Source organism: Dipodomys spectabilis, unplaced genomic scaffold (assembly GCF_019054845.1).
Source record: "Dipodomys spectabilis isolate Male_0828 unplaced genomic scaffold, ASM1905484v1 ptg000030l, whole genome shotgun sequence".
Taxonomy (NCBI): Eukaryota; Metazoa; Chordata; class Mammalia; order Rodentia; family Heteromyidae; genus Dipodomys; species Dipodomys spectabilis.
The window spans coordinates 3,729,393-3,743,491 of NW_024870707.1; the positions used below are offsets into that span (position 1 = coordinate 3,729,393).

Genomic DNA, 14,099 nt, shown 5'->3' on the forward strand with positions numbered 1-14,099 from the left:
GGTATAACCACTGTTTTTACTGGATTTGATGCTGGTGTTCTGCATCTTGTACTTACATTTTTGTAATTTGGGGAGGGAAAGGGATATTGCAGAAAGTTTAAATGGGGATGCAGGCTGACCCATTGTGACAACAAGATGAACAGGACATCAATGCTCACTAAGAAATGTACTCATTACCCTACTCATGTAACTGTAACCCCTCTGTACAACATTTTTACAAGAAATATATATTTAAAAAATTAAATAATCAAAGGTTGTCTTGTACTGAAAAAATATATGAAAGTATGCACTCTGAATGTCAAAGTTCTAACAATCTTGACTAAGCAGAAAAACTAAATTATGGAGACTGAGACAAACAAGAAAATACTATTGCAAAAGTCACGTGTGTTAAATCATAACACAATCCATTTCAGGAGGAATTTTTTCAATGCCACCATCACATCTTTGTTTCGCAAGCAATATATCATGGGATTAAACATGGGAGTCACAATGGTATAAAAGAGAGAAAGGAATTTGTCCATTCTTGGAGAATGACTGGACTTGGGTCTCAAATAAGTTACCATGCCTGAGCCAAAGAATAAAGCCACAACCATGAGGTGGGAAGAACAGGTAGAGAAGGCCTTGGCTCTCCCACTGGCAGAAGGCAGCTTCACAATGGTCAAGATTATTTTCAGATAAGAGCCAAGTATCAACATAAAGGGAATAGTGACAACTATGAGAGCAATTACATAAATCACCATCTCAATCATAAATGTATTCCCACATACTAGAGCCAAGACTGGAGGTATGTCACAGAAAAAGTGATTCAACTGTTTATGTCCACAGAAAGGTAGAGAGAATATCCAGTAAGTGAAACCGATATGTACTGGAACTCCACTGGTCCAACAGCCCACAGCCAGTTGGAGGCACAGTCTGCTGTTCATGATGAGAGGGTAGAGCAGTGGGTTGCAAATGGCGACATACCTGTCATAAGCCATTGCAGTTAGAATGAAACATTCTGTTACTCCCAGAATTAAAAAGAAATACATTTGTGTAGCACAGGCCATTAAGGAAATGCTTCTATCTTGTCTACAGAGATCTCGTAAAAGTCTGGGGATGACGACTGACATGTAACATATCTCCGAGAAGGAAAAGTTTCCAAGAAAAAAGTACATGGGTGTCTGAAGGGAAGGATCAGCCTTGGTTATTATGATGATGAGGCTATTTCCTAGCAGAATAATGATGTAGATGATCAAAAAGACCCCAAAAAGAAACCCTTGAAAATCGTGAACATCAGAAAAGCCAAGTAAAATGAATTCCACCAAGGATGTCTGATTCTGCCCAGGGGGATTATTTCCTGTAGACTCCATCTACCAACAAAGCAATTCCAAGATTTAGAAGCAATTTTGATTCTTTGGATTCACTTGAAAAATGGGATGCCTTGGTGATGTCCAAGTCTCTGACACAGCGCAGATGTTCCAGGCTTCTTTTATATTTTTTGTGTTTCATTTCAGATTAAATAGTGTAAATTCCTAGGATGTTCAAAAGAAAGTCATCTTAAAATCTATTGTATTGTCTCACAGTGAAATGTGTTGATATGTGTGTGTGTGAATGTGTGTGTGTGTGTGTGTGTGTGTGTGTGTGTGTGTGAATGTGTGTGTGTGAACAAACCAGGACAATTGACAGCACCAAAATAAGAACCAACTCCTATCAAGTAGTTTGGTCTAAGCATAGCACAACTGCTTACTGTTCCTGTCATTGCATGACAGTCTATAATGAGAAATGATGCACTATCATAATCCAAGCACAACTGGTTGTTTTCATTGTCGTTTATACTTTTGTTGTAATTTATATTTTGTTCAATGTATTTCCTGTGATATATACTCAGATAATTACTTCACTGTTCATACAGTATGCCTGCATTGCCCAGTTCCAGAAATGTGTGCCACTTACTTTCTTCAGAAAGAGACTTAGACACTGAAAAAATGTGAATATTATCTTGTTTCCAATACAGATATATTCTATTTAATAAATTATACATATATAAATTAAAAGTATCCATCATATTTAAACCATATGGTCACTGGAAGATCAGAATGAGAATTAAGTAAAGATTTTATTATATATTTCTATAAAGAAGATAATATGCTTGTAACTGTATCAAGTCCACCAATAATCTTCTACAACTCTACTTATATTCTGAATTTTAGTCTAGTCTTTGAAGACATCTTCAGAAATGTTAAGAACTTTATAAAGTTAAATAACAGAAAGTAGAATATAATTTGAATTTAAGAGAATTTGTTCATCAAGCTTGGTCAGGACACCTGCCAAATGTGAAATTTACTTTTGTCTACCATAGATTTTTATAATAATGTTTCTTATTTTATATCTTCTAAAACTTTTACATAATATCTTGCCTATAGATAAAAATATAAAGAAATAAATTGACACATATAAACATACATACATGCAAGCTTACATACAAGTTTTTCTCCCTCCATTAATTGTTCCTTTGGAAAAACAACTATAAAATTTTGAAATTGAATTTAGGTAACCCAGAGATGACCTGCTGAATAAGACAGTAAATCAATATATAATTTAGAGTTTGTTATTGATCACAGTGATTTAAATAGCAACAGTACTATTATCAGATAAAATATATGATCTCAGTTACTGTCTTTGCTAATCTTAAGGGTGTTTAAAGTCGGTGAGTTACAAATATTCTACCCCATATACACTATTCTATAGAGAAAAATGACACAGAATTCTTAGTGTTGGACTTTTGCTTAAAAATTACAGCTAATGTAAGAATTGGTTAAATCTTAAGATATGACAGACATATTAATTTTACTGTTAAGAAAGTAAATACACTCAAAATAAAAACAATAAGACTTCTTATTCTATTCCAGTAACTAGTAAGATACCATTGCAGGTGCATGGTTTGTAAATATTTGACTGAATATTGGCAAGACAAAGCTCTCCCATTTTCTGAGTGGCTAGGCTTCACAGTTGAGTTTATTTTTCTACTTCCCATATTTACATGCATATTAAATATATAATATACAATATATTATTTATATATTATGTAATCTACAATATACCATTATATTTCATTTATATATCATATAATATGTAACATGTATAATTAGTATATAATATATTCTATATTATTAAAACATATAGTACATACAATATAATATATGCAATAAATGATATACTACATACAGTATATCATATCTATAATACATAGTATTATATGTATTATATATTATATAAATTTATAATGCATTATAAATTATATAATACACATAATAAATGATATATAAGTTATGTAAGTTCTATATATAATAGAGAGAGAGAGATAATGCCAATACTCTGGCTTGAACTCAAAGCCTGGCACTATATTTCTTGAGCCACACCTTCACTTCAGGTTGTTATCTGGTTAATTAGTTTGCCCTATCTGTCTCCAAACCTGGATATTCACCTAGGTACTTTCGTGTACCTAGGATTATAAGAAAGGGCCATTAATGTCAGTCTTAATTTTTCTTATTTCTAAACATTTAGAATGATTTATGTTTTTTTCAGTAAATCACCTTGAGAAATGAGTAGCATAATCAATGTTGTCTCACAAAAAATGGGTATTTGTAGGCTTGGGAAGCATTGTTTTCCATGATTATACTTATTAGAATTGCCATTATTATTTCAGTCTTGGCTGTTTTTATCCTTTACCTTTTTCTTGTCTTGGTGTAATTTTTTCTTAATTACAAATAGGAGAGAATGTATAGGCAATGTTTTGACAGAAACACTGAGATGAATGTAAAGAGCTTACTCTACACTGGTAGACTAAAATCAACAGACATTACAGAGGGATACAACTATCCTAAATTTCTGGGCTCCTTTTGTTTTCATTTCTGTAGGTATGTAGAGTTATTTTCAGGTCATAAGAAAAGTATATTTGCAATATAAATGGAAGCAAATACAATTTTAAATCCATTTCATATCATTAATATTGCATATCCTTAGAAATATCATTATTGATTCATTTTCTTTCCTGAACTCAGTCTAATTTCTCCATTAACATTTAATAGTACTTTGGCTGTTCTTACATGGAAAATTTAGTTTATTTCAGAGAAAACTTCAGTTTCTTAACAGAAAAGTATTTTTCTTCATTAATGATTCTTTACCATTATTGCTTTGTCTGCCTCAGCAGAGACAAGCATAGCTGTAAAGGAGCTTCACTAGTTCTGACTAGTGGAACTACCGTAAACATCTCGTACATTCAAGACACTGTGTTAGCAATTTTATTTCTACCATCAAAACTAATTCACTCTGAAAGAAATACTGTTCTTACTTCCGTAGTCCCCATGATAAGCCTTGAGCATGGAGAAATTCGGTGACTTGCCCCCGTTTGAAGCCAACATGTGACTATGCTGAATTCCAGCTCAGCAGTGTAGTTATACAGTACATATTCCGGATGGAAATGATACAGATTTCATAAAAGCTGCAGTAGGAAATGTTATTTGGAATTAGATATTCCCATTCATATTAACACAATACTTAATAAATAGTCAACCACAATTGAAAAAAAACACAACACTGTGTATTGTTACTATCATTATAAAGCAGGAAACAAATGATTTTATAAGCAAAGTACTTAAATTTGGAAGGTTCACTGCCTAAATGAACGTGGCTGAAAGTATTTTCATTTATGGCTTTAAGATTAAAAATAGACTTTAGTGCTGGGAATGTGGCTTAACTGGAGAGCTCTGCCTACCATGCATGAAGCCCTGGGTTCAATCCTCAACACCATGTAAACAGAAAAGGCTGGAAGCAGTGCTATGGCTCAAGTGGTAGAGTGCTAGCCTTGAGCAAAAGAAGCTTAAGGACAGTTCTCAGGCTTAGAATTCAAGCCCCAGGACTAAAATAAAAAACACCAAAACAGTGGTTGGGGAGGTGGCTCAGTGGTAGAGCGCTTGCCTCGCATGCATGAGGCACAGGGTTCAATTCCTCAGCACCACATAAGCAGATAAAAGCCAAAAGTGGCAGTTTGTCTCAAGTGGTAGGGCACTAGCCTTGAGCTGAAAAGCTGAGGGACAGTGCCCAGACCAGGAATTCAGCCTCCATGACCAACAAAAAAAAAGTCTTTAGTAACATAATCTGAGGAAACAAATACAACTTACCTATTATTGTAGAAGAATTTTTACTTTTTGATTCCACTTTTATCGAGAATGACCTTGTGAAGGGTAACATTTACCTATTTCAAATACATCCAGTCATTTCGGTTAAAACGCATCGTGTACTTTGAAGTCAATGGTGGTGAATTTTAGGTGGATTTCTCCTTGGGAGGGCAACTCCTTTTCAGGAAGTGTTCCATTCTTAAATCGATTAGCCTGTTTCTTGGAGTTAAGACTTGGTTAATCAAGTTATCTTTGTTTGGATTATGTCTTCATTGTCACCTGAGTCTCTGAGGACTATGGACCGAGGACTCTGGCCTCTAGGCCATGCCCCCTGCTTTTCTCCCCATCCACACTGCCTTTGGAGACTACAGCGGATTCCCCTGCTGCAAAACAGGGAAGCAAGTCACAATGACTAAGTTGATCTATACTTGAGAATGAAGCTCAGGATGTTTATTTTGATATAACTAAATACAATACATAGAAAATATTTCTCCTAGAATAATGTCTTAGATGACTGTTAAATATTCTATTTGTAGGATGTTGCTATTCTTTAGTTTATTTGAGCCTAAGTTCATAAAGTCATTACTTTTTATCTTTTTTAATAAGTTTTTTTTGTGAAAATACTGTACAGAGGGGTTACAGTTACATGAGCAAGGTAATCAGTACATTTCTTTTCAAGTCATTACTTTTTATTATCATCTCCCTTATGAGTCCTGTTGGAATCTTTCTTCACAATTACTGCCTGCTTTCTCTCTCCACATTACAATCCTGTGACTGTATACACTGGGTCACAGCACAATGGTCAAGCAGAATAGGAAAAATAAAGAACATTGGGGAAAAAAATTCAGCAAACTTTTGTGCCTAAAAATCTCTAAAGAAATTAGGAATAGGAGAAATGTATCTTAGCATAAAAAGGGCTATCAACAAAATATAAAAGCCAGGAAGACTTTCATCCATCAAGTCCACTAAAATGTCAGCCTGGTTCAGAGGGCATGGGATTGGATTTCTAGGCTGTCATGATATAATTTGTAGGTGAAACCGCTGAATTGGAGAGAAGCTGGAGCAATGATTTGAATACAAATGTCTAATGAACCATGCAAAATCATTATGTCTCTGAGCAAGTAGGGATTTCAGTGATGTCTGGTTGCCGCTCCCCTCCAGGACATGTTCCCCTCTCTCACACATGCTGTAAAAGATCATGAAACCCTAGATGAACATTCTATCCTGTTGTTCTGGCATAAACCATAGGCTTCAGCTGTTTTATTTCTTGCCATATTCACAGTCCAGAGAAGAGCACTCAGGACCACTGGGAAAAAAAGATCTCAAACTATGTGGCAAGAGTCATGTCAGTCTTAAATGGAAGCAGGTTAGGTATAGGGAAGGAATGCAGAAACAACCTCCCTCATAGTCATGCTCTAGGAAACATCCCTGTGTTCGGCTCCCTCCCTAGGACCTCCCATAGTTACTGCTTCTTGTGGGTAATCCGTGGTCAGTTTGAGATTTTTCTCCCTAGAAATAGAAAAACTTTAGACCAGTTCTAACTGAACAGAAGCATCAGTGCAGTGAAACATTAGGAATCCTTCAATTTTTGCTCAACAAGCTCCCACTTAAGTCTTACATATGTATGTATGTATGTATATGTGTATGTATGTATGTATGTGTGTATGTATGTATGTATGTGTGTGTATGTATGCATGCATGTATCCCATACATGTGGGTGTAAATATATATTAGTTAAAACCATGGAATGGTATTATACATGTGCATATGTTTTTCCAAAAAGATCTACCTCATTTCCATAAAATCAGCCCACTAAAGTCATTACAAACTCCTCCTACACTCTCCATAACATGTGTTTACTCTTGGGTCACTTAGCTCATGCCCAGATTTTTCTTATTAATATTTCTCTCTCTGTGTCTCTCCCCCTTCCTTCCCTTCTCATCCCTTCCTTCCTTCCTTCCTTCCTTCCCTTTCTTCCTTCCTTCCTTTCCCTTTCTTTCTTTCTTTCTTTCTTTCTTTCTTTCTTTCTTTCTTTCTTTCTTTCTTTCTTTCTTTCTTCCTTTCTTCCTTTCTTCCTTTCTTCCTTTCTTTCTTTCTTTCTTTCTTTCTTTCTTTCCTCTCTCACTTGCTTGCTTACTTCCTCTCAATTTAACTCTTTCCTTGCTATTTTATATTTTGTTTGTGTCTTCATTTATTTCTTCATTAAATGTGCTAGTAATCTGGGATCTTATGCTTCCTGAGCCTAGCAGTCAGAAAATGATCTTTCATTGTAGAGATCAGAGAAAAAAAGTGAATGGCTTTTTTTTGTAGCCACCTTTTCTGTATTCACCAAGAGTCCATGTTTTAAATCCTATTATGTTCCTAAACAGTATATGTGGGTTTTTTTTATAGGAAAGCTCAGGTCAGAAGGGATAAAGTTTATTTCCTTACTTGTGGCTATAGGTAATATAACTGCTGCTTTTCCACTTCCTCACCTTTAGACTTCCCTGCATGGCTTCTGACTGTAATGTTCCCAACAGTTCTACTAATTCCATGGGTTCCTGGACTATCTGGAAGTAGTCCAGAACTTTAGTTCTCTATTTAATGTGAAGTTTTATAATTTAAACCTTCTCATTTCCCCCAAATAGTCACACGAGCAGACAGCCATATATTGTCACAGACAATATAAACATTTACCTTTTTTGACCTTTAACAACCTTGTGTAAAGGTACTGAGTTCTATTTTGAGTTCTATTTCCTAGTGCTAAAGGTACTGATTTGTATCACTTCCCAACATGATTCAAATTTGGAAGGCCACTGTTTTGCATGAAAATGAAATAAAGCAACAATGAATCACAAAGGCTAAGGAAATATATAGGCTTACTACACACAGACATGGCACCTACACCTTCTCTGTGATGGGAGATGCTCACAGAGGAGACCAGAATGGCTTTTGTAGCCTCACTCATACAGAGGTATTAGTCACTCTTTAGAATTTAACCCAGTTCTCTGAAAACTTTGGTGGATGCTGTCCTACAGGAAATTTTCCCAATGTCTTCAGAGAGATTAGAGAAAAATAACTGCATTTAGAGCACATGCTATTTTCTGGTGCCTTTTGTCAGGGTCTAGCTTTGTGATGTGGAAATGTAAAGGAATTTCATAGAGCTGCCAAAATTGTTCTTGCTGTTGGTTGTTTTTTGTTTGTTTGTTTCCTCTTCTTGTGCATTTTTTGTTCTTTCAGTGGTCTCTGTTATTAAACATACAAAAAAGCTATCTCCATTCAACAAGTCTTTAGGTATCTAAAGATTCATGGCCAACTTGGGGAAGATCTTTTGTATATCTGTATGTGAATGAGTAATAAAGTGTATTGTCAGAATTATTTGGCCTTTTGAAGGTTCAAGTTATATATTGGTAGAGGCATAGCAAAGCTGGAATTCTCTTTTATGAGGTTAATTGGGAATGTCTCTAATTTAGTGTTGACCATAAGACCCAAAATGATTTTGTAGGAGCTTTCTATTAGCATCAGTTATTTTCCAAAGGAAATATCAAAGATCTTCGGTTTATCCATAAAGGTTTGAATACTATGAACTACAGACAACTTTCTGTAAAAAAGCAAAAAAGGGTCATTACCTAGTGACTGATAGCTAAAGAAGAGACAAGAGATAAGAAACTGAGAACAAGAACTTAGAATGCCCAGGAAGATTCATAGTGAAGGCTGACCATTTGCTTTATGAGAACTCAATATGGTGCTTCAAAAGTTTAAGAATATTCTTCGTGCATTGTGTGCATATAAGCAAAATTATAATGTGAAAGAAAAAGTACACTAAGAAACATTCCATCGACATATTCCTGTAGAGTGACACCTGCTCAAGAAGAGCCTCAATAGGGTGCTTGGGCTAGAAGGTAGAAGAAGGCATTGTCATAAGAAATGACAGTCCCTGAAGACCTTCCAATGAAACAAGATGAGGGGATAAAAGACAGTGATTTTCATGATCTTGATTCTGATATTCTTTAAGTCAGTGCATACATGTATGTTTTGGTTTTTAATTTAAAAAATTACAAATAAATTTAAATTAGAAAGTGGTTACAGATTAAATTACAAAAGTGGTTCCAGAGGAAGTATATAAAAATATTTTGTATTTCTTGGATAAATTTGGTTGCTCGAGTAGATATTTAGAATTGTAATATCCTCCTGAAGGAGAGATCCCTTAATTAGTATGTAGCGACCTTCTTTATCTCTTCTCACGAATTTTAATTTGAAGTCTATTTTATCTGATATTAGGATTGCAACTCCCGCCTGTTTATGGGGACCGTTTGCTTGGTAGATTTTGTTCCAACCTTTAACATTGAAAATGTGTTTGTTTTTAGGGGCAAGATGTGACTCCTGAAGGCAGCAGATAGCAGGGTCTTGTTTGCTAATCCAACTAGACAGTCTATGTCGCTTAATTGGAGAGTTCAGTCCGTTAACGTTAAGAGAAAGGACTGAGAGGTATTTGGGAGTTCCTGCCATGTTATCCACCTTCTTGGGGGCTGTAAAAACTGGGTTCTTCCTATGGTTCTTGGATTCTCAGTTTGGGTGCAGTTTCTTGGCCTTTATTGTGGTCTTGTTGGTTTTCTATGTGTAGGACATCTTTAAGAATCTTTTGTAGGGCTGGTTTGGTGGAGATGTATTGTTTCAATTTTTCTTTGCTATGAAAGGTTTTTATTTGGCCTTCAGTTATGAAGGAGAGTTTAGCTGGGTACAGTATTCTTGGTTGATAGTTGTTTGTTTTTAGGGCATGGCATACATCATTCCAGGCTCTTCTTGCTTTCATTGTCTCTGCTGACAAATCTGAGGTGATTCTAATTGGTTTCCCTTTATAGGTGATTAATCTTTTCTCCTTGACAGCTTTAAGGATCTTTTCCTTGGTCTGAGTTGATCCTGTGTGGATTATAATGTGACAGTGGGATGTCCTATTCTGGTCTGGTCTGTTTGGAGTTCTAAAAGCTTCTTGTATCTGAATAGGCCTATCTTTTTGCATGTTTGGGAAGTTCTCTGCTAGGATCCTGTTAAACAAATTTCCTAGGCCATTAACTTCTGTTTCTAGGTGCTCCTCTACACACATTATCCTTAGATTAGGCCTTCTGATGGTGTCTTCCAAGTGTTGGATAGATCTATCATATTTCTTGGACTTGGATGGTTGTATGTTCTTTCTCTATAACATCTAGGCTGTCTTCAGTCCCCGAGATTCAATCTTCTGCATGGTCTAACCTGCTGTCAAGACTTTCTACTTTGTTTATTATCTCTTTTCCTTCTAATTGGTCAGCTTTGATGGCTTCAAATTCTTTGTTGAAGCTTTGTTTTAGATCTTGTATGAACTTCTTTACCTCCTTAATTTGATGTTCAGTGTTTATTCTCAAATCCTTTAGTTGATTGGTTATGGTTTCCTTGGACTCCCATTCCTTCTGTTGGGTTCCATTCAGCATTCCCTTTGTGGTCTCCCTGACTTCCTTCAGCTCTTTGTTAATGGATTCCATGAATGCCTTTAGTGATCTTTTTGTATTCTCTTTCTGCTCTCTCAATTCCTGTATTACTCTTTGATTAGCTTCCTCCCGTTCGTGGGATTCCTGTAGTTTTCTTTGAGTGTTCTCAGCCTGCTCACGTCATTCCTGCCTTTCTCTTTGAGTATTCTCAAGCTGCTCACGCAAATCCTGTATCAGTTTTTGAGTAGCTTCCTCACGCTTATGATATTCCTGTATAAACTTTTGGATTGCCTCCTCTCTCTCCCTATCACGCTCATACAGAGTCCTTTGTATGCTTGCAATCTTTTCAGTTATCATGTTTGCCAGCAGTGTTTGTAGAGCTATTTGGGAATTCTCCTCTAGATTATTCATTATCTGTTCTGTCCCCTGATTATCAAGATTGGGAATTGAGATACCCGGATTTGCCATTTTTCTTGTGTTTTTCCGGCTTACTCTGCCCATTTGAGATGAAAATAGCACCAGTTTTGTGCTAGAACACTATCTTAAGGCAAGCATCAACCCAAGTCTGAATTTGCACAGTCAATATTCTACAGATACAATCTAGTTCAACAGATACATCTATTCAACATCAAACAACTATATGTTAATGGGCTATGAACCGCAAAGAAGAATTTGGAAGACCAGAAATTAATAAGGTTAGGGAGAGATGTGGGTAAAAAATAGGAATAGATTGATGTGGGGAGGCTCAGGGAGAGTTAACTAAGTCCTAATCTCAAAGCAGGAAATAGGTTGAGTAGGATGAAAGTAGAGAGAGAGAGAAAAAGAAGAAAGGGAACGGGAAAAGAAAAGAGACCAGAAAAAATAGAAAGGTAAAAATTAATAAAATTGTGTATATTCGATAACAATCTATTTAGATAAGAACGTGACTTTATTGAGAGAAGGGGAGGGATATAAAGGAGATGTGAAAAACTTAAAAATAAAAATGCTTAAAATATTATATAGATATAAAGAGGTAGTACTGCTATTAAGGAATTTAAGTCTTAGAGGTTTTGACTTGAGTAATAAATTTGTGGATTAAGTGTGTACACAATGGGGGATAGGGTCTAATAGTCAACTACGGGTTTATCTGAGGATGTGCAGGACAAGAATTAAGTCACATAAAGAAGAACGAAAGAGAGGAGAAGGTGAAAAGGATAAGAAAGGAAGAATAAAAAGATGAGAAGTTCAGTAGAGCTAAGCAAAAAACAAAAAGATAATTAAAAAAGAAAAAAAAAAAGAGAAAGAAAACCAAAAAAGAAAGAAAAACGCACACTCACTTATCCCTAAAATAAAAATTATAAGAGGAAAAGAAAAGTTTCTGGAAAACAATTATTTTTTTTAAACAAAGGCAAAGATTAAAGATTAAAAAAAAGTTTTAGAAAAAAAATTTTTTTATATAAGGTACCAAAAATAAAAAATGAAAAAAGAAGAAGAAAAAGAAGAAGAAGAAGAAAGAAAAAAAAGTTCTTTGATTTTTTTGGGGAGGAGTGGGAAAAGTCCTGTATCTCCCTTGTGTCCGTAACCAGCCTCTTGTTGGAGTCTCTGGTCTAGACGCTTGTGGTCCTGTGGCTTGGTTGGTTTCTTAAGTCAGTTTGTTCAAACAGGCAGAAAAATGCTCTGCTTTACCCAGGATTTGGCGATCCTCCTCCCAGGCTAGTTCATTGGGAGGCAGATCTGCTTTGAGTATCACAAAAGAGGGGGATGCAGTGATGAGGTTAGGTTCTGGGTAGAGTTAAGGCCTTTCAACAGACAGTAGCTTTTCCGGGGTTAGTTTGTGAAAACCTCACAGAGCCCAGCCTGAAGCCATTCTCAGGGTTTCTGTTTACTGATTTTCAGTTGATTGTCGAGGCTGCTAGAGGGAGGGGCAGCCTCTGGCTCTGATTACCCAGTGGAGAAAGCCACTCCAAGGGCTGGTGCCCAAGCTGAGTGACTTTTCCCTGGGTGGAGCTGAGTCTGGCAGGTCACACCTCCAAGTTCTTGAGACCTGCTAAATGACTCGTTTTATTCCAAGGCCTGAGTTGGAGCTAGCAGCTCCTCTGAGCTTTGTCGGTATCCAAGATGGAGATCTCTGGTGCTGGGGGGGGGAGGGGTGGCCTTCCCTCCTCTGCTCCCTGAGAAGGAGTGAGGACATCAGGCTTCTACTCACGCTGAGTCTTGGTTCCTGGGTCTGCAGGATGAAGATGTCCGCTCTTTGTCGGTTCTTGCTGGTGTTGAGTAGAATCCACTCCTTCGTCCCGGTCTCTCTGTGACTCAGGTAGGCTCCTGCACTTGCCACAGCCGCCACAGCTGCCGCCGCCGCGGCGGCTGCTGGCAAGAGCTCAGATGTGTCTCCTTGCCTGGATTTCCCCTCTCTGGCCTATCTCTCTGTCCTGTGATGGCACACTTGCTGTAATTCTCTGGCTTAGGACTGTTCACTGGAACTCTAAAACTGCTTTCTATGCGAGAGCTTACTTAGACTCCAGCTTCTCCTCTGCCATCTTCCCGGAACCCCTCTTTTAAGTCATTTTAAAATTGCATTGTCCTCTTCAAGTTTATATTTGTGACTAAAATCTCCCACAGTAAAATTCCCCAGTTTTCTAAACATAAATTTATAATTAAGTAAAATATATAACTTCAAGGAAAAAATATTTGCAGTGAGGTCTTATAATTCACTAAACAATATATTAGAAATTTACACTTAAATTATTAACTAATCTTTATATCTAACTTTGAGAATGACATAATTTCCTTCCTTTTTCACATAATGAAAAGTCAAGGCTTAATGGCTTAAGATTACTCAATACTCAGGAGGCTAAAGATCACAGAAGAAAGTGTCCCTAAAAATTGTGCATATGTGTGTATAAATAGATAAATATAGTTATTAAAATTGATTTTTATTTAATATATTAATATATAAACTATGCATCTATATATCTGCATGCACATATATGTATACATACATATATATGAAAACCTCCCTCCAGACAAATCCAGTAGACTCTTATTATCCAATTAACCAACAAAAGCAAAACAAAAAGGCTGAACAGGATGCATGAAATAGTTGATGAACTTTTGTGAGATAAAAAGCCAAACAAGACTGTGAAGCCTTGAGTTCAAAGCCCAGTATCACTAGAATAGAAAAATAATATGACTTAAGTTGATTCTGTGGTGAACAACTTTCATTCAGGTACTTTAGAGAGGAAGGCAAGGAAATCCCCTGAGCTCAGCAGGTCAAGGCCAGTTGGGACAACAAATGAAATCCATCTCAGAAAAAAAAATCTTGACTTATGATGTTCCCACCTCATGTTTTAAGAATTAACCCCTATGGTGATGTCAATGAAATGGCAGGTGAATTGAGGTGACCCTAGATTTACTATCACCTCTGAAAGTCCAGGTGGCATCTGTTTAGAGATTCACAGATAAAACATCTTTGTGAAAAATCCCAAAAGTAGGCATGAAGCCAAGGCAACTTCCTATTTTTATA

The 14,099-nt window shown here is 36.3% G+C and overlaps 1 protein-coding gene across 1 annotated transcript; it reads right to left on the bottom strand.

The window, feature by feature from the left end:
* Positions 1-392: 392 nt before the first annotated feature.
* LOC122105198 (olfactory receptor 10AG1-like) lies at positions 393-1,349 on the bottom strand. Its single transcript, XM_042676344.1, has one exon. It carries the CDS (start codon positions 1,347-1,349, stop codon positions 393-395), a length of 957 nt encoding a protein of 318 aa, XP_042532278.1.
* Between the last annotated feature and the right edge of the window lie 12,750 nt (positions 1,350-14,099).

Bases quoted from the DNA above. Each gene is read 5' to 3' on its own strand.
- LOC122105198 (XM_042676344.1), bottom strand. From the start codon at position 1,349: ATGGAGTCTACAGGAAATAATCCCCCTGGGCAGAATCAGACATCCTTG.